The 23,778-nt window shown below is 45.6% G+C and overlaps 1 protein-coding gene across 4 annotated transcripts in view; it reads right to left on the reverse strand.

Annotated features, from left to right (window-relative positions):
* The window catches only part of GNB1 (G protein subunit beta 1), a 92,165-nt gene that overhangs the window by 17,424 nt on the left and 50,963 nt on the right, over positions 1-23,778 (reverse strand). For 3 of the 4 annotated variants that reach the window (XM_079942971.1, XM_079942969.1, XM_079942968.1), the window contains exons 2-5: positions 23,612-23,660; positions 9,027-9,129; positions 3,986-4,024; positions 2,272-2,378 (exon numbers count right to left, since the gene is read on the reverse strand). In XM_079942971.1, the coding sequence (XP_079799097.1) occupies positions 2,272-2,378; positions 3,986-4,024; positions 9,027-9,083 (203 nt within the window). In that variant the 5' untranslated portion in view covers positions 9,084-9,129; positions 23,612-23,660. The remainder of the gene's footprint in view (positions 1-2,271; positions 2,379-3,985; positions 4,025-9,026; positions 9,130-23,611; positions 23,661-23,778) is intronic. The other variant, XM_079942970.1, reaches the window with a different exon arrangement.

Raw genomic sequence — 23,778 nt, forward strand, 5'->3', positions numbered from 1 at the left:
GGAAGATCCCACATGCCATGGAGCAACTAAGCCCGTGCACCACAACTACTGAGCCTGCGCTCTAGAGCCCGTGCTCTGCAACAAGAGAAGCCACCACAACGAGAAGCCCACGCACCACAACGAAGAGCAGCCCCCGCCGCTGCAACTAGAGAAAGCCCACGCGCAGCAACGAAGACACAGCCAAAAATAAATTAATTAATTAATTTAAAAAGGGGGCGGGGAGTTTAGCATTAATTCATGTGACTGAGACTCTCAAATGTTACAGAAAGTAGACTTTAAGTATAAAAAAATTACAACGTATTGATAAACATGTTATAAATGCATACATAATGTGTACTGACACATGCATATACACAAACCTCACTGTGGGTATCTCCTATAGTTTTAAAAGAAAACTGCTAATCAGTGCAATAGTTTGAGAGATTCCATGAATTATACAAACATGATCAAATAACTGGCATTCCCAAATTACAGTTCTGAATCATGAAAAAAGGCTGTACAATACCCTTTGTTTATGAAGATGCCTTAAACAAAATGTACATCCAAAATAAAAATAAACTTTCTTTGGACTTTAAAGAGGCAGAATTTTACCTATTTTACCTCTCCAGAAAACACAGCTATCTACAAAAAACAAAAAAAAATCTCTGAAGGGGTCTGGATAGCAAAGGTCCTCTTTGGTATCATTTTTTGTTTTCCTTGTTTATGACTGTAAAAGACAGCTCTCATATAAGGGCACTATAAAAATAAATGTCCTTTGAAGAGCACGCACCCAAGACGCTGTCCAAGAAAGAGAACAAGACCCATGCAACACCCAACAGCGCCTCCCGGGTCTCCCACATCACCCCTTCTCTCAGGGGTGACCACGACCCGGAACGCGGTGCTGCTTATTCCTGCCTTTGCGTTCGTTCCTTCGACCACAGGGCTCTCGAGGCAGAAGTTGTGTTGGAACCAGAGGGCACGCAAGGCCTGGCAGCAGTGCTCAGGATGCCTGTGAGATCTGGTGCTGCCGGCCCCCGGCCTCCCCCGAGCCCCTCTCCACATCACCACAGCTCTGGCCACACACCTGCCTTAGTTCCTTGAGCACAGCTCTTGGTCACCTCTCAGGGCACAAGTGACACATCACTAACCATCCAACGTCCTGTCTAATCAGGACACTGATGTTCCCACAGATGGGAGGAAAGACCCAAAGGTAAGATACTGTTTGGTTACCATCTACTTTTGACAATAAATTCTAAGGTGGATTGACTAGTAAGGGCATTTTTCTTTCTTTTCCCATTTTTATTCTTTCTGATTACTGCCATCATTGAAATGATCTAAGTTAGCTCTCATTTGCATTTGGAATTATATGGGATAGTCTACAGAAAAAAACTAAAAATAGACTCTTTTGTTCTGTAGCTGTTGACACTCTAAAGCAGGCAATTTCATGAACAAAGAAAAAAACAACCAAGCAAACAATTCTTCTCTGATAATTAAACATGAAAAAAATGCTCCTCTAAGAAAGGCATCTGAAATACCATGTTAGCTATTTGAAAGAACATGTTACAGTCACAAAGTCACACAGCATTTTATGTAATTACTTGGGTGGAAAAGTGGAGAAAGACTTCCCAGCAGCCTCTAAAAGAGGAACAGAAAAGAGCTGAATGGATTTCATTTCAATGCTGCTGCAGGTTAAGGGCAAGGAGAGGAGGGACCGGGAGGGCGACGGAGATGGGGAACCTAGAAAGAGGTCCGAACACGGGGCAGAATTCAAGGCAGAAAGAATGAGAGGCTAGAAGAAAGGGAGGTGGGGCAGGCAGGCCGGGGAGAGGCGGTGACAGCAGCAACGACCAGCTCAGACTCATGCAGGAACCTTGGGACACGAGTCGCTGTTCTAACCCTCCGGACACGGACACCGCAGGAAGTGGCTTCTGATCCCTGAGCCGGGGCACCGAAACCAGGAGAGGGTGTGGACAAGAGGCCACGAGGAACAGGCTGGAAAGAGGAGGAGCCATGGCACAGAGGATAGGTCACCTCCCCAAGGTGGCACGGGCGCCGAGCCGCGGAGCTGGGAGGACAAAGGCGAAGGGAGGGTGGTGAGGAGGTGACCGTGTGCGCTCGGCCGAGGCAGGTGGGAACACAGATGGAGCTCGGGCACCCGGGCTGCTGTCTTGGCCTGCTCGCACATCTGACGCAAACGCCTAATTTTTGCTTTACAAGTCACAGCCAATGAGTTCAGGTTATTTTCTCCTCCGTGCACGTGTCAAGCGCTCCGTGTGCCCACGCCCCACACACCTGGAATCCGTGCCCCAGTGCATGGCGTAGATTTTGGCCAAGTGCCCCCTCAGCGTTCTCCTGGTACGCATCTGGATTCTTCCCACTGGGTCGACGTTGTTTGTGATCTTAAAAATAAAAGTTACTGCACATTAACATCGCGTGACGCATGCTCTCCCCGCGAGGTCTCCTCTCCTTCACGCCCAGCCCGCTCACTGGCCCCGGCGCCCTGGCCACGGCTGTGCCTGCCCTGCTCCTTCCAGTCTGCCAGGCCTCGCTCCATGATTTCTCCCATTTCCCAGGGCACCTACCTTCCCTCTCCCGGTTCTCGAAAGTCCACTACTCTACCTGTTCTCCAGGACCCGCGTCCCCTGCCCCCCTGCGCAGCAGGCCTGGGGCTGGCCCAGAGCCGCCTCCCCTCCCGTCTCTGCTGTCTCCCTAGCTGGCCGCCCGGCCCAGCTCCTCCTGCCTCCGTCAGTCCCTCATGGGTTTCCTCTGAATTAGAGCCTCGTCAGCCTACATCACAATCGAACACAGGGCCCCAGCCCTACAGGCTGTCCAGCGACCAGGCTGTACGCTGAGCTGGACCACGATGGAATCTCGTCTGTACTCTGTAGCTTAGGGCACAAAACTGTACATGCAAACCTGCTGTTCACTTCAACATACAAACCCTGATGTTAAGGATTCTGGGTTGACAAATGGAATATAAGTGTATCACAATAATGAGCTTTAAAAACACGTCCAGTCCAAAGTGCATTTGAGATTCAAATGCATGTTATTCTACGCAGTCTAATTTTTCTTTAACTTATTGTTTAACCCCAATTAAACAACATCTCCTAAAGCGCTAAGACAATGTAAAAAAATCATACTCAACAGAAGTAGGAATATAATTTTTCTTTCACATTTCTGTTCAATTCTTTGGACAAAAATATTGTTTTTCAATGAGTTGAAATGCACCATTTGAGAGTATGTCCTATCTAGCATAGCCACGTAGCTGCCTCCTAAGACACTCTCATCGCCCCCAGAGGAAACCCCGCGTTCATTAAGTGGCTGCTCACTACAGCCTCCTCCCCAACTCCGGGCAACCATGAACCTATCTTCTGTCCCTACAGGGCGACCTGTCTGCACATTTCATGTGCATGGAATCACACAACATGTGACCTTCTTTCACTGAGCGCCATGTCTCGAGATTCGTCCCTTCTATGGCTGAGTAACGTCCCACCGCGTGGACAGGCCACACTTGGTCCCTGCGCTCCTCCATCTGCGGATATCTGCTTCCTGCTCTGGCCGCTGGGAACCGAGATGACGTGAGCACGTGCGTACACGGGCTTGTTTGAGCGTCAGCTCCTCTGGGCATGCATCTAGGAGTGGAACTGCTGGGTCATGACTGATGTTTAACTTTTTGAGAATACGCCAAACTGGACTTTAGAAATCGAAGTTCTGAGGCAGATTTTGCTAGGAAGAGGAACTCTGAAATAGCTGTATCGAGACTGCAATAACCTTTACAACTCCGACCTCCGCAAGAAGGCTCGAGAGACATTATTTGTCATCTGCGACGCACCACGGCCTCGCCTAGCGTGGTAAGGGTCTGCGCAGGAGAACCCTTCGGGCAGTGCCCCACACCCTCACTGTGCACAGGAGAGAATCAGAGCGCTCCCTCTAGAGGTCCCAAGTGGAGGCGCCACAAGCACCAACCTCCAGGCCAGACCAGCGACTCTGCACAAACTGCTCTTACCTGGGAGAGAGTTGCATCTGCACACGCTTTTCTAGCATCCTAGGGAAAGACAATGATAAAGAGGGAATTAGTGCTGTTTCAGATACAGTCACTCCAAGGTGCTGGCACTGCAGTCCCGGAGAGCCTCCACCAGGGTGGGAGAGCTCAGACCCCTTCCTTCGCCGCGCTCCCACCCCAGCCCCGCACCCACGGTCCCGAGCACACTGAACAGAGAACCAGCAACACACAAGTGCGTGCCTGGCCTGCAGACCACCCCGTCTAACGCGCAGCGCCCCCGCGCCCCCAGAGCCTCCTCTCCTGCCTGCGAGGCTCCGGCACCTTCCCACAGACCTGCACGTGCGTCTCGCTCCTTCTACCAGCCCAGGAGCCGGGGGGCCCACAGAAACAACGTCTAAAAAGCACTGACTGGCCGGCCCAGAGAACTTTCCTTCTAGAGTGTGTTAACTAAGACTCTTGTTTCCAAGCCGAACAATCCCTGAAGCTAACCTCTACACAGAAGAGCGAAGGATCTGGGGTCAAAACCACCAAATTCAGGTGAAGACTGGCTGTTGGCAGCCTGTTACCTGTTTTCTTATCTATAAAATGACCTTGTGAAGCAGGTGAGAACTACAAAGGGATGTTACTCAAGCTAATTAAAATGTTCTCATTGTTCCTAAGTGATCCAAGTTACTAGAAAAAAAATCTTGAAATCTCAAAATTAGTGTGTATATATATATACATATATATATAGATATATAGTTTTTGGCTGTGTTGGGTCTTCGTGGCTGCACGCAGGCTACTCTTCGTTGCAGTGCGCGGGCTTCTTCTCACTGTGGTGGCTTCTCTTGTCGTGGAGCATGGGCTCTAGGCGCACGGGCTTCAGTAGTTGTGGCGTGTGGGCTTCAGTAGTTGTGGCACGTGGGCTTCAGTAGTTGTGGCACGTGGGCTTCAGCAGTTGTGGCGCACGGGCTTAGTTGCTCGCGACATGTGGGATCTTCCGGAACCTGGGATCGAACCTGTGTCCCCTGCATTGGCAGGCAGATTCTTATCCACTGCACCACCAGAGAAGCCCCAGCGTATATATTTTTACAAATAGAAAGCCATACATTCTGAGGGAAAATGAGACAACAGCTTTAAGAGGATCAAACTTTGAATGTAGGGATGGGGCCTAAAACGGTTTTTTGTGTAGGAATAATTTCAAAGGAAATTATGACAATTTCTAACAGAAACGTTGCCACTGTGTCGTCATCTGACCACCTGCTCTCACTGACATACATATGAGCACTCGTGTGGGAGGGGCCGGGGACCCCTCCAGGGCAGACGGTCTCACCGCTTCACGAAGCTGGTGCTGATACTCACCAGCCCAGCACAGGGAGTATATTCAATGAGATGGTGATTACAGAGGGATTTGATTCCAAATTCAACTCAAACTATCCTATTAGAAGCCATTCTGCTTAGTTAAATCTGCTTATTTAATTAAAACACAAAAATTATATCATCAGGTATCTCTGTGCCAGCACCTAAACTTGGGGTCAAGGCCAAGAGGAGGGGGCCCAGAGCAGCTGGTTTTCCATCAGGGGCTCTATCAGTTACTTACAGAGGTCAGTATTTATTTCTGAGTACCATTTTTTAAATGTGTTATTTATTTATTTATTTATTTATGGCCACGTTAGGTCTTCGTTGCTGCACGCAGCCTTTCTCTAGTTGCCGCGAGCAGGGGCTACTCTGTTGCAGTGCGCGGGCTTCTCATTGCGGTGGCTTCTCTTGTTGCGGAGCACAGGCTCTAGGCGCACGGGCTTCAGTAGTTGTGGCACACGTGCTCAGTAGTTGCGACACACGTGCTCAGTAGTTGCGGCACAGGGCTCAGTAGTTGTGGCATGTGGGTTCAGTAGTTGTAGTGCATGGGCTTAGTTGCTCCACGGCATGTGGCATCTTCCCAGACCAGGGGTTGAACCCGTGTCCCCTGCATTGGCAGGTGGATTCTTAACCACTGCACCACCAGTGCACCACCCTGAGTACCATTCTTACTGATATTATACACAGCTTTCAATTTTAAAAAATAACAAGAATTTTTAATTTGTTTTTTGGCTGTGCCATGTGGCTTGCAGGATCTTAGTTCCCCGACCAGGGATTGAACCTGGTCCACTGCAGTGGAAGCGCCAAGTCCTAACCACTGGACTGCCAGGGAAGTCCCTAACAAGAATTTTTTAAATGGAAAAAGTAAACCATGGGACTTAAGTGGCTTCATTCTGGTTAGTGTCCAGAGATTGAAATGGGTTTCGTAATGTCCAGAGCAGACTGCAGTGACACCACAGAGAACAGAGAGAAAAACCATTTTAAACACAGGGAACTCAAATTCAGTCTTCATTTTAGCCAACAAGTGCTCAATGTAAATGAGTACAATATCCTCAGAGCAATTCAATCTTCAACTTCCAACCCTGTAGGAAGAAGTCTTCTAATGGAAACCATCTCTGTAACTGCTTAATGAAGACAGAAATCTTCAACATTTTTTAGATTAAATTCCAATTTAACGGCCTGGTGATACGTTCACAATGGCTTATTATTTAGCCAAGGCTCCTATACTGTCTGTGCTGAGAAAAGTCACTGAAGACAGCAGGTCACCTTCCTGCCCCTCACCCAGAGGAACACACACACCCACAGTCAGTCAGGCCTCATCCTGGCTGGATGGCGGTCCAGCACAGGGCAGCACGCGGCCAGGCCCATCCCACTAGGGCCGCACTGACCACCGCGGCTCTGCTGTCAATGGAGACAAGCACCCACACGCGTCACTCGGCCCGTCTTGTTCACTTGCAGGGTTGGCACAGTCACTTTGAAAAAAAATTTGCGCCTGTACATTTCGTGGAGTTCCCCTTCATCCACTGGTAGCCCATTGTGTTTAAGACATGCCGTATTTCAATCGGCATCCCGTTGAGAGCCCGTGTTTCCTCACAAACATGATCAAAAGTAAGACGACACGGTCCCTCTGGGGTCTTTCAGCTTAAAGACCAATCTAATAAAGCAAGCGACCCCTCTCAGAATCATCTACCATCTCTTGTTTGATTTGCTGTGCCCTACATTCTTTAACAAGCATGTGTCCCTTGGGTAATCAGGGGGAAAAGGGTGTTTTTTTCCTTTGTTAAAGAAAGTCTTCTGTTCCCATTTGATGTAATAGACTCAAACAAGCTTTGTCGACCCTATACTGTGCAAAGAAACCAGCACAGCCTCAGAGGCAAGGCCTGTGCAGATGGGTGTGGAGATGGCTGTGCAGCTCGTCCACTCTCCTGGGGATGGTCCACGTGGAGCAGGTGCCACGGGAGATGCCACGGGTACACGCTGAGGCCATTTCATGTAAGAGACCCTGAATTGGCAAGACTCAGTACTAAAAAAGAGTGTAAAAAGTAAATGTATTTATTAATTATGTATCAAAATGGTGATCTGTTAGATATATTGGTTTAGATACAGTTGTTAAAAATTAATTCTACCAGTTTCTTTTTACAGCTTTAAATTCCACGTGTGGCTCACACGACAGCTCTGTCCCCTAAGAGGAGGGTTTTGTGTGCTTTACAGAAAATGGGTCTAAAAAATGGGAAGAAGAGATGCAACACTGACTTTCAGCCTTTATTTTTTTCCACCGAATTTGGATTTTTTTTTTTTTACCTATGCCATACGAACTCTTATTTGCTACGAAGAGATCTGAACCCACTATTTATGAACAACTTATAAACAACAACTTACTGTTGCTAGAAAATCAAAATTCTGATTTCTATATTCTGGAGTGTGGCTGGACGTATTAAACCAATCTGATCAGAGCAAACCATTAAAAATACTAACTCTTCCTTATTTTTATTGAGCTGTATCGTATGTTTTAAATGTTAAGATTTGAAATTCTTACAGTAAAAGGATATTTTCTGTTTCCTCTTTGATGGTAGATCTCAGATAATTCCATTATCTTTTCTCAACTTCAAGAAAAAGTCGGCTAAAATGATGCTGATCTTTCTTTCCAATTACCACTAGGCCTTCTGAACATATAATTGGTCTTTTAAAAGGAAATAATTAGGCTCCATCCTTATAGTTGGACCTAGTATGCATCCCCTTTTAAAAGTTCACGGGTTCTGCAGTGCACCATTATAAACATCAGTGACAGATTGGGAGGTAATGCTTGAGAACTCTGCAACTATCCTACTTTCTACAGGACAGCTGAATGATACTGGCTGTTTTTATCTTCAAAGAGATGCTCTATTTGAATAGAGCATCTATTTGAAGATAGATGTTAGTGCTCTAAGAGCCATAACCATCCCTAGGAAACCCCTTTTTTCAAAATTAAGAACAAATCACCTGCACTTAAAATACTTTTTATTACTGTTGTTAATACTCTTATTTTTAAACAAGTTTCCTGCCCTCAACTTAGCAGTCACAGTGTGGGAAGTGAATACCACACTCTATACAGTGACCAAAAGAATGTCACAAAGCTAATTCCCAAAGTCAAGAAAAAAGGTACAAAAAGATGTCTATAAATTCTATGGAAACATATGCTGTATAGTGAAGTGAAAATCTGCTAGAAAACAAAATCCTAGCAGAAACTAATAAAACATTGTAAGGCAATTATACTCCAATAATGATGTTTAAAAAAAGAAAGAAAGAAAGAAAACAAAATCCTGAAAATAATGTCCTAGGCCAAATACCTGGATCTGTAATTTCTTTTTCTTTCTTTTTTTTTTTTTTTTTTTTGCGCAGTACGCGGGCCTCTCACTGTTGTGGAGCACAGGCTCTGGACGCGCAGGCGCAGCGGCCATGGCTCACGGGCCCAGCCGCTCCACGGCATGTGGGATCTTCCCGGACCGGGGCACGAACCCGTGTCCCCTGCATCGGCAGGCGGACTCTCAACCACTGCGCCACCAGGGAAGCCCTGGATCTGTAATTTCTACATCCTGGGCCACTTAAGATTCAATTTCAATCCAAAACAATGAATAGTCTGTATTCTGTAACCCATCTTTCCTTAAAATGGTAACATCGCATCTGAAATCCAAACGATTAACAAAACGGAGCACACATAGCTACGTACTCTAATCTGGTTTTTAAGCTGTTCGGCCTCCTGCCGTAACTGGTCAAGTTCACTCATCTTCTAATCTTAGTGCTCTTCAAAGCCACCTCAAAGAATCTTAGATCTGAAAGAGAAAAGCACAAAAAATTAATAAACAATGACTGAGTAATTTAATGAAGCAGGTGAGAGAACGAAATTGAAATGTTGAGAGCTATGGTTTCATTACAAATCAGAGTACCTTTCTTTAGCATTCATAAGAAGGTATAAAATGCCTACAAGGGCTGGGTTAACAAAGTATAATTACTATTATACACAAGCTTTGTTCAATGACAACGTCTAATAGACTATTCAAAAGGTGGTGGTGGGCTGAAGAAAGAAAAATCTGTTTAGAAGCAGGTTTCACGAAGGATTTGGGTCTCACTATAAACTAAGACTGACGTTCAGAATAGCTCTCACATGAAAACCCTGGGGTAGTTAGTTCAGGAAATGGAGTACAGCGGCAACCTGGCAACCCAGCACCTCAAAGCCGTGTCAATGATCTTGAACCTGTGACTGCCCAGAAGACATCAGAACGTTCACACAGTGATTCTCATTGGTTTTTTTTTGGCTGCGTTGGGTCTTCGTTGCTGCGCGCGGGCTTTCTCTAGTTGCAGCGAGCACAGGCTACTCTTCGTTGCGGCGCGCGGGCTTCTCGTTGCAGTGGCTTCTCTTGTTACGGAGCACGGGCTCTAGGCGCGCGGGCTTCAGGAATGGCGGCACACGGGCTCTAGAGCGCAGGCTCAGTAGTTGTGGCGCACGGGCTTAGGTGCTCCGCAGCATGTGGGATCTTCCCAGACCAGGGCTCGAACCCGTGTCCCCTGCATTGGCAGGTGGATTCTTAACCACTGCGCCACCAGGGAAGTCCCACACAGCAATTCTAAAAAGACTCAGTTTGGTGTCCAACAGGCCTCTGATTCAGGACAACTTACTCTCCCACCAAAATGAGCTCTGGGATCCCAGGAGAATCAGAAACAACACCGCAGTCCTTATAGGTACAGGCCAAAGTAGGCTCAGTACAAACAGCCCTGTTGCCCACTCTTGACCCTGCCCCACCCCCAGGCTCATTAGACAGTATTCCTGAAAGCAGGGTCAAAACACAATTATCCTATTAAACAAGAGACTTATTTTCCCAAGGGAATGTCGTAATTGGGGGTTGCATTTCTGACCAAGAACGTAGCTGTTAGGTCAATCCTAACTATGACCAACCTATCACGAAGCTGAAGACACAATTATCAACATCTTTTAATCACTTAAGAATACAATTAGCTCCCACAGGCAAACACAGCTTATGCAAGGGCCTCAATTTCCTATGCAAACACAGAGGGGAGAATTCTTCCATCATAGATTTTGTGTGAAAGTCACAGGGTTATTATAATATACACCAGATATTTAATTAACAGTAATTATTTTCTTAAAATGGAAACACACCTGGGGGAAATAATCTGGATGACCCAAGAAACGTAGTTGTTAGTTCCCAGTCTAGATAAACTTTCCTTTTCTGTACAAAAGCATTCAAAGTAATTGTTACATAGTCTATATTACAGAATACTTATTGAGAAAACAAAAATACCTTTCCCAATAAAAAGCATCTTTAAAAAGTATGTGTTAAGTTCCTGGTTCCCGCCCTCACCTGCACCCACCAGCCCACATCTATTCACAGTCACAAAACGCCATTAGCTGCCGGGGCGGGCCGGGAAGGAAGCAGAAGGGGAAGTGCTGGGCTTCTAGAGGCATCAAGTCCCTCGGGCTGACCCTAAATGAAAGTCTGCAGAACTACCAGGAAAGGCCTAATGGGGTGGGGCCGTGACACGGAGCTGAGGCATCTCAGAGGACAAAGGCAGGGCCTGCCCCTCCAGCCGTCCGGGAAGGCAAGACAGTGACACCACTGTTCCTAGAGGCATTACTTCAAGTGGGTGTTGTAAGCCCGGGCAAGCTTCGCCCACGCAGACTCCCTGGCGCCTCCCTGGACAAAGGGAGCATGGCTGGAGTTACCCTACGTGATAACCGGGCTCATTCTCTCTCTCGTTTTCATGTATCAAACTCTGAGGACCGCAGCTGATGAATATTAATGTATGAAATAATAACTAACAGTGCCAAAAGAACACGAAATAATTTTAAAACAGAAAGCTGTGCCGATGCGTTTCCTGAGCTTACGGACGGCCCTGCATCCTCCCCACCAACCCTGGCGGCCTGTTGCAGCGCACGTGCATTTCACACGTGATCAAACTATACTATAAGGACAATCCGGCAGAGCTGGGGGCAGTTTTATCCCAGTAACACTCCCCACCCCCACGTTAAAGAATTGTTCTTAGTCCCTGGAGAAGCTACTTCATTCAATCCTTCCAAAATCAACGTGAAGAAAACTAACAGCTAATGTTGTCATAAGGTACACTGAATTAAACAGTTAGTTTTAGTCAACAAACCATGTTTTCTGATCCTAATTTAAACACTAAAAAGCTACGCTAGTTTTTAAAGTAAGGACAAAACCAACAAACTCCTAGGATCGAGATAAACAAAAAGAACTTTCAGAGATGCTAGGTGGTCTTTAGGTAAAGACCCAAATCCTAGTATTAGATGGAATAGCTCCTGAGATATTAAAATTAAATATTTCTTTTAATTAGGTGCTCTTTTTTTACATATTATAAAAGAATACATATCAATACATGATAATCACCCAGCTGTATTGCTTTAAACTAGAGAAATTAATTTATTGAAAACTTAACTATCTTTAAAATGAGAAGCTCCAATTCAGTTATCTCTCAAAATTTCAGAAGCAATAATACCAATACTTGCTGACTTCAATCTTTAGTCACAAGCAAAGAGAACAAAACCAGATCTATTTCTCTTTCATCATTAAGTAACATAAATTATTAATACTGCCTTTTAATTACGGCTCTCTCTACGACCAGTGTCCACATTCAAGTTGCAATTAGGAGACTCAAAATTCATAACCGTTAATTTTTAAAGAAAAGGGTATTCATATCTCTACTACCAATAAAAAAAAGTGTCCTGAAAGGCCCTTTTTGATCTCTACAGTCTGGTCAGAAAGAGAAACCTACTGGTAGACATTTAGAATTTTTTTTTCAACTACATTCTTTATTCTACATGTTGAAGGTGTATTTTTTAAAATCCAATCTGGAAAAGAAGTTATCTGCAGCTGGCCTCTCACCGATGGGGGGACACTCCAGCACGCTCACTTCTCCCCGTCGCCCTCTGGGCACTGGGGTTCGCTCTGACGTGGCACAGTCCAGGACCTCCTCTGTGGGGCACACACACATCCACGATGGACAGCCTCCCGCGCCTTGAGCTAACGGACACTGAACTGGCCTCACAGGATGAGTGTGAAGGGACCGGGCAACACCACCATCACACAAGACCAAGCAGTCAGCACTCCCCCAAAGAGAAGTCGGCGACCCACGGACAGCAAGGAGGCTGCACACTCAGATCCAGAGTGGGGCTGGTGGGAAGCTAACAACTCCCAATTCCCACACACTAAAAGTTCGTCCCAAATGCTCTGCTGTGACGGTAACAGCGAATGAAAGAGGCAAGGTACAGAGAAATATATGAATGGTGGTAGTCCTCCTTTTGTGTAGAGAAAAAGAATGAACATCTGTGCTAATGTACGCAATCTTTTTTCTATAGACACAAGAAAATGTTAATGGCTATTTTGGGGGGAAATACACAGGAATAGGGGCAGCTCTGACTTTTCATATTATCATATATATATAAGGAAAAAAGACAAATTACATATGTAAAATTATATGTGTATATACTTTTTTTTTTCAAAAAAAGTTAACTGGTTATCTGGGCTGTTGAACCAAGAAGCATTCACAATTCTTCCTCCATACTTTTCAGTTAAAAGAAAAAAGCTAGTAAATGTTAACCATTTACTGGGTGAACGATTACGTATCACTAGGAACAATAATGGAGATAGTATAAAAAGGTAGAAAAATGCTCATTATATGCTAAATGAAAAACAAATTTGTGTGTAATAATTTTAGCTATTTAAGAAGGCCAGAAACATACCTGATTCAAAAACACATGTAATAAGACAGCATTTTTGTTAGAATTACTGGTCTTATTTTTCTCTTCATTTTCCAAATCCTGGACATGCAGTTTACATTCCTTTGATCACAAAAAATGATGTACATTTTAAAGGTCTTACTTACACGTAACTGCTTTTGCTGTTCTCTTCACTATCCTTAGTCCCCCAGAGCCTCTGAGAAGCCCACCATCAGGTTGACGTGACCTGGGCTCCTTCTCTCCTCCAGGGCCAAAGTCACGGCTAAGCACTGGCCATGCTGACTCAGCGCACTGACCAGTCTAATCCACTAAGACAGGACCTGCTGAGAGTCTCACTTCTGTTCTTTATGACCCACATCTGCCACCAGCTTTTATTTAGAGCTTGTTTTGGAAATACTTTCCACAGAAATTTAAGTATCTTAAAAGCAAGTATGTGAAGTGATCTGCCCCTACTTTAGGTTATACCCAGTATCTCTGTAAGTTAAAGTGTTAACATAATTTTTTATTTAAATATTTCACATTTGTGACATAATGTACTTCACGATTAATGCAGCACCACGCCCCGCTAATCAAGACCCCTGTAAAGTCTCGGAAGGACACTTCAAGGGCCCCCAGCGCCCCAGTTATTACCCAGTCACTAACAATGATACGAGCTGATATTAAGGACAAAATGGAGTGACTGCATCAAAATATAATTTCAGGTTCTGGTTTTGCGACACACAAGGAATGTGACTTTCACCTGCTCACTTTCCACTCTGGTCTGCTGACTGCACCACAGGAACGACAGCACCAACACCGCAGGGCCAAGAAGAAAACTAACAAGACAACTGTAAAGGGCTCTGTAAGCCTTTCTGCGTGATCAGTGATCAGACTATTAAGTGCATCCCCCACAGAGCAGCCGCCACGCACACGCGGGTTTGCGACCCACAGGAAGGCGGCCCAGGACGCCAGCCACCGGTGCCCGTGCTGCGCTCAACGTCCTGGGGCAACAGCAGGCGCGCCGAGCACCCCGCGCCACGGGGGCAGGAGTCTGCCAACCTGCTCGGCCACACGAGTACCAGTACCGCACCTCACCTCCAGACAAAAGAGCATGCTGAAAGAGGGGAGTTTGCATGAGGGATTTGAATCAATTTCACCAGCTTTTCTGGTTTTTCTTCCATTCCCAAATCCAAGTTAATCTCCGAAATCGAGACAGCACAAGTCCAAAGGGCAATGGACAGCAGTCAAGCCCTTCCTGGGTCACAGCTGCTTTAACAAAACCCGAGCAGTGAGGGCAAATCCCCAGGGTGCGGGACAACTCCACCACGAGACACCCGCAGCCTTCCCTGGCGTGGGAAGGTATACCCTGACAGATTTAAGAATAAAATGACGTGTCTGAAATTCGCTGTAAAACAACCAAGGAGGGAAACAGGGGAGAGCACAGAAAAACAAGTTCGGTCGTGAGTTGGTAATTGCTTTAGTTTGGTGATGGAGTTCCTTATACTATTTGTTAACTTATTATGTATTTCAATTTTCCATTAGAATAGTTTCTGTTTAAATGTTAGAGACCTTGAATCTTGATTTAAAATCCAAACGCACAGAGGAAACCAGGAAAGCCTGAGTGTCGTCTGGGTGTCGATGGCAAGGGGCTGCCGCTCCTTCGTTCGGCGCCATAATGAAACTGAAGTCCTTAACCGTGAGAAATGCTTCTTGCTTAGGAGTGAAATGATATGATTTGGGGACTTCCTTTAAAACACTCTGATAGGAAGAAAGGAGATTAAACAAAACTAGCAGAATTCTGTTAGAGCTGGATGATTACATAATATTCTGCCTGTAATCTATGTTTGAACATTCTCTTAATAAATTTTTTTAAAAGTCATTACTTCTTGGTATTGTTTGACTACATTACAAGTATGTATGAAATCTGTTATATATCTCTTAGTTTTAAAAATATAGGAGCACAGGGATCTCACAAGCAGATTGTGTTGTATTTTGACATGGATCACGCTGCCACGTTAGCTGGTTGTCTGTGAGAAAGAGACAATCCCCAAAATTCTCAAATTTGTCTGAACAACTGAATGGTTGACCATGGAGGCTGGTATGTTTCAAAAGTGACAAAAAATTAAGTTTTGATGAAACATTACATCAGCTTCTAAGAAGTAGCAGATATCAGAATATTCAATACAAAGTAAACCATAACTAGTTTTTAATATGGTTGACCAGCTGGTAATGGAGACTGACAGAGGAAACTTAGTAACACACAAAATTCCCGTCTGGCTCTGGATTAAAGTATCCAGCAAATTTTTACACGTTATTTTAAGACTGACATGTGTGTGTTACATTTTACTAGAATGCAATGATTTAAATAGTCTGTCCCCAACATCTAAGATACCCCATGAGATTTTCCTGTATCTCAATTTTCTGATGCAAATTTTAAAAGAAAACTCACAGCCCCTCAGTTAAGTGTTTACTGATAATGCACACATAAGACATTTTATTTTTCACATTTTACATTTATGGACAATGTAGTATATACTCTTCTTCTAAATTACTGTTTAACTCCAATTTAAGCATATCCCCTTAAAGCACTAGGACAATGTAAAAAATGTAATCATTCTTACCAGAACTAAATTCATACAACGATCGTACATTAGTTCTGTAAATAGAAATAAAAAAGATACAAGATATAATCTATACATAAAGTGAATTTAATTATTAGCCTTACAAAGGTCTGATCACTAGGAGGCCCCCAGCTGATGTTCTATAAGAGGGAAGAAGAGTCTCACTTCCGTTTACGACCTTTTGAAAATAAAGGTTCTTGTACTTTTCAAATCACAACAGAACCTACACATAACTTCATAACGTCACTAATAGTCAAACGCCACATACACTCAAACTGAATTTCTGGGAACCCATGTGTCATTTTAGGAAATCCACGCTAAACCCAGACATCACGGCAGTGGAAAAGCCCCCAAGATGGTACCATGCTGATGTCTGGTCTGATGCCCTGTGAATGGTTCCAACACCACTGCAGCACGTGCTTTCCTGATTTCCCAAGACCCAAAGCCAGTCCTTGAGTGAGTGGGGTCATAATAGGGTTAAATGCATCCAAAGGGATTTACTGCCTAACAAAAAATCAAATATGTACCGGGACTTCCCCTAGTGGTCCAGTGGCTAGGACTTGGCACTTTCACTGCTGGGCTCGGGTTTGATCCCTGGTCGGGGAACTAAAATCCTCGAAGATGCGAAGCACAGCCCAAAAAATAAAATTTAAAAAATCAACCATGTGCCTGAGAACAAAAGGACAGTACTCCAGCCCCATGGACAGATTGCAGAGAGCACAAAAAGTAAAAAACATATTTTTTGTAAGCCAGCTCCATCCTCCCCCCACAGAGATGTGCCTCATCAGGCAGGTAGCAATATCAATAGCCGCAAGATTCCACCGTCTGCTCATCTAAACCCATCGTTCAGAAGGCACTACTTAGTTTTACCATCATATGCAAACTATTTATGGTTGCTACGCAATGTCACATTTGAAAATTACTATAAAGAATTTGCATTTCAGGGCTTCCCTGGTGGTGCAGTGGTTAAGAATCCAACTGCCAATGCAGAGGACGTGGGTTCCAAGCCCTGGTCCAGGAAGATCCCACACGCCGCGGAGCAACTGAGCCCGTGTGCCACAACTACTGAGCCTGCGCTCTAGAGCCTGTGTGCCACAACTACTGACGCCTGCGCACCTAGAGCCCACGCTCCGCAACAAGAGAAGCCACCGCAGTGAGAAGCCCGTGCACCACAACGAAGACCCAACGCAGCCAAAAATAAATAATAAATAAATATATTTATATAAAAAAGGAATTTACATTTCAGAACACATTAAAACATCTGATAAGAAGTACGGTACTGAAAGCAAAGTTGCAAACATACTGTTATTGTGCTGAATAATTTAAAACCCAGACTTATTTTATTTAAGCTATCATACGAATACTGTTTTGTGCCTGTTAAGAAAAATTCTTGAACTAGAAGGGAACATTCGAATCTCAATCCACCTCACATTTCTAGCTAACAAAGTACCAGAGCAGGCCTAGAAGACCCAGGGGCCCTGGCAGCACGGACAGTGGGAGCCAAGGGAGCCCAAGCGGGCAGTGCTGCGGGGGGCGGGTGGGGGCTCAGGGAAGGCAGAGACCACCTGCTGCCCAGCTCCGTGCTGCCCAGGGCCCACCTCTGCCGGCTGGCACCTGCCTAGGGGTGGCAGGAATGTGCTTTCCGCCCCCGCCCCCCCCCCCCCCCGCAATTCCCAGCGTCTCCCAGCCCCGCCCCAACACGCAGCCCCTGCCGCGTCTCTGCGTCTCCTCCACCGCGAGCCAGGCGCAGCTCAGGCTCCCCTGCTTCCTTCGAGGCTGTGGGATTCTGTCTTCCCACCTGAAGGCAGCAGCCAAGGCTTGTCCGTGATGTGAAAAGTGGGCCACGAGAGAGAAACCCCTACGGACGGGACGCATAACTACACCCTTGCTGACAGTGGGAGAGATGTCCTAAGCGACAACCCAGGGAGCCGAGGTCTTGTTCTACGTGAGCAGAGCTGCCCTAAACTGCTCCTCTCAAAACCGTCAATTCAGACAGCCTACAGCTAGCATCTCCCCACAAAAGTTACAGAAAGTAAAAGCATGACTCATACTCATCAAAGTATATTAATTTCTTCTGAATACGTCTTGACTTTTGCAAAACAGCTCTGTGATTCTTCGACACCCAACATCTCTGCTGAGCGGTTCTGCTGCAGGAAACGGGGCGGCCTGTCTGCGTTCCGACCAGGCGTGGCACCCAGGCCGAGTCCGGGAACTGGGGCCATTCTCCCTTTATCAGCAGTGCTCTTGGTTTCGCTCTACAAACCCCTTATTTGTCTTCCTCACCCCTGTCTACCGAGCATCTGCTGTGGACAGAAGACGCTGTGGCTCCATCCCCCAAGACCAGAGTCTAAACGAACGACAGACGAGGCCAACCTCACAAGCTGGCTCAGAAGAGTCTATAGGGTCTCACCACTTGGATTCCTGACTGCTTCAAAATCACATAAAAGGTGATTCACAATATACTCTGAGGTCACAGCTGACTTAGGACCCCTTGCCATGTAATGTCACATGTGTCCTCACCACCCTCTAGGAGGAGGTTCAACCGATTGTCCACACGGTAAACAGGAGGAAAAGGAGTCACAACCTACCCGAGATTCACAGTCACAAACGGCACTGGCCACGGTTCTGATTTAGGCCAGCTCCAGAGTTAACCATGCAGGCCCTCTAAGCAATCCCTAACTGGCTAGAAATGGTCAAGGGACCACAGAAAGAAATTTCACTCCCTTAATCACCTGCTCCCACACGTCATTCCAGGAGGACAAGCTCTCCGACAATGACGCAATGGAAGTTAACACCTGGACATGGCCTTCTGCCCCAGCCGGGGGGAGCAGTGTTTTCTTCCTAATGGAGGTATCCCACCAGGGGCAAGAGATCTTAGGTTCTCCACTTCTAGAGGCAGCATCTTAAAACCACTCTACCCACCAAAAAAAATTTTTTTTTAATGTAAATTGGTGCAGTCACTATGGAAAACAGTATGGAGGAGGTTCCTTACAAAACTAAAACTAGAGTTGCCGTACGATCCAGCAATCCCACCCCTGGGCATGTATCCGGAGAAAACTCTTAATTCGAAAAGATACATGCACCTCAACGTTCATAGCAGCACTATTCACAATAGCCAAGACATGAAAGCAACCTAAGTGTTGCTTAGGAACACTTAGGAATGGATAAAGAAGATGTGGTGTATATATACAATGGAATACTGCTCAGCCATAAAAAAGAACGAAATAATGCCATTTGCAGCAACATGGATGGGCCTAGAGATTATCATACTAAGTGAAGTCAGACAGAGAAAGACAAATACCATATGATATCACTTACATGTGGAATCTAAAATATGACACAAATGAGTTTATTCATGAAACAGAAACAGACTCACAGACATAGAAAAGAAACTTATACCAAAGGGGAAAGGGGATGAGAAGGGATATATTAGTAGTTTGGGATTAGCAGATGCAAACTACTGTATATAAAACAGGTGAACAACAAAGACCTACTGTACAGCACAGGGAACTACATTCAATATTCTGTAATAAACCATAATGGAAAAGAATATGAAAACGAATATGTATATACAACTGAATCACTTGCTGTACACCAGAAACTAACTTAACATTGTAAATCAACTGTATTTCAATTAAAAAAAATTAAAACTGCTTTGACCATTAGTTTGAAAATTGAATGTCATTAGTTCAGGTGAGCTGTGATTCAGGTTTACGAGTTGCCAGGTGTCACCTCCAGGCCCCAGGCTCATAGGACCCAGTGCCTCACTCATCTCAGCTCCTACCCATCTCCTCCAATCAGCTCATCGCTCTAAGCAGGCGCTGTCCGATACAAGTACAACGGGAGCCACATGTGGAATTAATTTTCCATCAGCCACATTAAAAAAGTAAACAGAAACATGGTTACATTAATTTTAATAATACATTTATTTAACCCAACCAAAAACGTTGTTTCAACATGTACTCGATACAGAACAATTGTAAGTAGGCTATTTTGCACTCATTTGTCGCACTAAGTTTTCCTTGTTTTGTTTTTCTGGTGGAGCCATGTGGCATGCAGAACCTTCCCTGACCAGGGATCGAACCTGTGCTCCCTGAGTTGGGAGTCCTAACCACTGGACCGCCAGGCAAGTCCACACTAAATTTTTCAAGTGCAGGGTGTATTTATAGTTCAATTTGGGCGAGCCTCATTTCCAGTGCTCACCAGTCACATGTGGCTAGTGGCCACCAGCTATTGTAGTGGCCAGCACAGCACTGGGCCCTTCTCATCTCTTCACTCACACAGCAGGCACCCAACTAGAGGCTGCCTGACCCACTTCAGTAACCTCCTAAAGGAACAGGAACTAGGCTCTCCCCACATGGAACTAACCCGTCTCCCAGCTCAGACACTGAGCAAGATGAGGTGGTCTTACCTGACCCCAGTATCACCTCCCCTACGTCGCCTTACAGATCAGCTCGCTCACCTACCGGATGCTGGCAATTAGGAGTGACAGCAGAAATCACAGTGGGAGGCGCGAGGTCCTTTGCAAGTGGCAGCTCAGAGAGTGGGATGGGAAGACAGGGCTGAGCCAGTGCTGGACAGCAGGTGTGAGTTACCCTCACCCAGGTCGCCTTTCCCTCTGGAGTCACAGGAAACAGCCAGTGACCCTTTCTCCTGAATCCTTCTGTCTGACGCACTAAAAAACCCATCTGTTCTTCTGTCCTGTTCTCCCTCTACAGCTGACCTTGCTTCCCAGGTTGAACACAGAGCCTAGTACATACCCCTTCAAACCCGTTGAGGCCACACAGGAAGTCCCACTTGAAGGATTTCAGAGCCAAACTTCATACATAATTGATGCTATCCGAGAAGTGAACGGCACACAGCTAGTAGGAAGGTCTAACTGGGAAAGGTGGCAGGGACTGGACATCAACTGCACAAAACAGAGGCACCTCTGAGAGGCTGTAACCCTCAAGTTTGGGGGAAACTCTGCTCTCAGCTGTGCCACTTGCACTCCAGTACGCAGACGTAATCTTTGCTTTCACACTCCCTGCAAACTACGATGAGCACAACTGGGTCTCCCACGTGCCTCTGCACGTCCAGCCGGCCTGTGCAGGACCGGCTGGCAGAGGCCACGTGGCTGCACCTGGCTGCGGGCCGCACTTCTGACTTCCAGACCCCACTCTCAGTACCAGGTGGCCTCCACCGAGTTGACAATCTCTCTGTGCCTCTGAATTTTGGTCTGAAAGTAGAAACAGTAACACTACCTACCTCACATGCTATGAGGCCTCAATGAGAATCCACATAAGGTCCTTAAAACCCGACTGAACCACAGCAAATGTCACTAAATCGAACTTGTTACAAAAGCAGTAATAGGGTTTTCCACTTGAAATGATTTAAGTAACAGAAAACTTCTCCCTCACCTGTCACTCTTCCGGCCCGGTCAGTGGAATAGGCCCGCCACAGAAACGAAAACTATGGGCGGCGGCAGCCACCAGCGTGATACAGGGGTTCAGAAGGTAGAGGCAGGGCCTGCTCCTATGCTAATTGCTCGTTTAGCTTAAAAAATATCTTTATTGAAGGTAAATAACACAATAAACAATTACAATTTGATACACTCTGACATACTATACACCTATGAAACCACCACCTCAGTTAAGGTGATGAACACATCTACACTCCCAAAAGTCTCCTTGTGTCCCTCTGTAACCCCACCCCCGACGCCTAGGCAACCATGAATCTGCTTTCTGTCACTACACGCAAGTTTGCATCTTCTAGAGTTTTATATACGTGGAATCATACAGTATGTACTTTTCTGTGGTCTGGCTTCGCTCCCTCAGCATGGTTACTTTGAGATGCATCCATGCTGTTGCATGTCTTTACACGGATGTCTGCCCTCGTTTCTCTTGGGTAAACACCTAGGAGTGGAAAGGCTGGATCATACACGGCAAGCGTATGTTTAACCCATTAGGAAACGGCTGAACTGTCTTCAACACGGTGGCACCATTTTTCATGCCCACCATCAGCGCATGGGAGTCCGGCGCCTGCACACCCTCGGCAGCACGTGGTATGGTCAGTCTTTTCCATTCTAGCCACTGTAATAGGTGGTTAGTGGTGTCTCGTTGTGTGTTTTTTTTTTAATAAATTTATTTATTTTATTTTTGGCTGCGTTGGGTCTTTGTTGCTGCACGCGGGCCCCTCTCTGGTTGCGGCGAGCGGGGGCCCCTCTCCACTGTGGTGCACAGGCTTCTCACTGTGGTGGCCTCTCCCGTTGGGAGCACGGGCTCTAGGCGTGCGGGCTTCAGTAGTTGTGGCACACAGGCTTAGTTGCTCCGCGGCATGTGGGATCCTCCCGGACCAGGGCTCAAACCTGTGTCGCCTGCACTGGCAGGCAGACCCCCAACCACTGAGCCACCAGAGAAGCCCCTTGACATGGACCATTTTTAAAGTCGTTATTGAATTTTGTTACAATATTGCTTCTGTTTTGGTTTTTGGCCACAAGGCATGTGGGATCTTAGCTCCCCAACCAGGGATCCAACCCACACTCCCTGAATTGAAAGGCGAAGTCCTAACCACTGGATGGCCAGGGAAGTCCCCTCGTTGTGGTTTTAATTTGCATTTCCCTGATGGCTAATGATTTTTCACGTGCTCATCTGCCATCTCTCTATATTCTCTGGTGAAGTCTCTGTTCAAATCACTTGCTTTTTTTTCAGGTTGTTGTTTTCCTAATATTGAATTGTAAGAGTTCTTTACTTATTCTAGACATAAGTTATGTAGAAAACGTGTGATCGGCTAGTATTTTCTGCCAGTCTGTGGCTTGTCTTTTCATTCTCTTAACAGTGTTTTTGAAGGAGGAGATATTTTTAAATTTGATGAAGTCCAATTTATAAATGTTCTCTTTAATGAACTGTGTCTTTGATGTCATTAAGAAATCCTTGCCTAACCCAAAGTCTCAACGATTTTCTGTTTTCTTTTAGATGTTTTCTACTGTTAGGTTGTGTCTGATTCATTTTGAGAGTTAATTTTTGTCTATGGAGTCAAGTTCACCTTTTACATATGGATACCGAACTGGTCAAGCACCTAATTCATTCGTTTTAGTTTTGTTTTTCAATTTAAAATTATTTCAGGGACTTCCCTGGTGATGCAGTGGTTAGGAAGCCGCCTGTCAATGCAGGGGACATGGGTTCGAGCCCTGGTCCGGGAAGATCCCACATGCCGCGGAGCAACTAAGCCTGTGTGCCACAACTACTGAGCCTGTGCTCTCTAGCCCGCGAGCTACAACTACCGAGCCCGCGAGCCACAACTACTGAAGCCCATGTGCCTAGAGGCCGTGCTCTGCAACGAGAAGCCACTGCAATAAGAAGCCCACGCACCGCAATGAAGAGCAGCCCCTGCTCGCCGCAACTAGAGAAAGCCTGGGCGCAGCAACGAAGACCCAAAGCAGCCAAAAGATAAATTAAATTTTTAATAAATAAATATAAAAAAATAAATAATTTCAACTTACAAAGAGTTGCAAGAATAATACAAAGAACTGGATACCCTTGCCCAGATTCACCACCAACACTGTGACACATTTATTGCCCCCATTCCATACAAACATATTGGAATTTTCTTCTGAATTGTGTGGCCTCACCTTTATCTGTATGATCTGCTGGTATTCCAACCAAGATTTGATTTGCAAAAGAGGCTCTTCTGCTTTCTACTGAAAGAAGCTGGAGAAATACTGCTCTTGTCCAGAATGTGGACCATCATCTCTGGGACCTTAGCCCTTCGTGCTGAACACTGACTGGATGAAGACTTTGAAGAGAAAACCCTTCTCTGGATCAATGTGTTTGAAAACAACTTTGGGCTTAAAAATGAGAGATGGGCAAAATTGTAACAAAAACCAGGTTCTCAAAAAAAGAAACCCTGAAGAAATTTAAATATTGTACTTTAAAAACTGGTAAGAATCAATTACGTCAAAATTACCTTAATTCAGAAGTGCTTCTGGTCTGGTCTCCAAAACATGTAAAATTGTCTGCAACAGAGAAAAGGCTGTATTTGCATTGATTCAGGTTGTGAGGCACAATATTCCATACATGTTAATAAGCACATAATTCCGCCCCTTCCCCATCACCATTTCTTGCCCCCAAATC

This window comes from Stenella coeruleoalba, assembly GCF_951394435.1.
Source record: "Stenella coeruleoalba genome assembly, chromosome: 1".
Taxonomy (NCBI): Eukaryota; Metazoa; Chordata; class Mammalia; order Artiodactyla; family Delphinidae; genus Stenella; species Stenella coeruleoalba.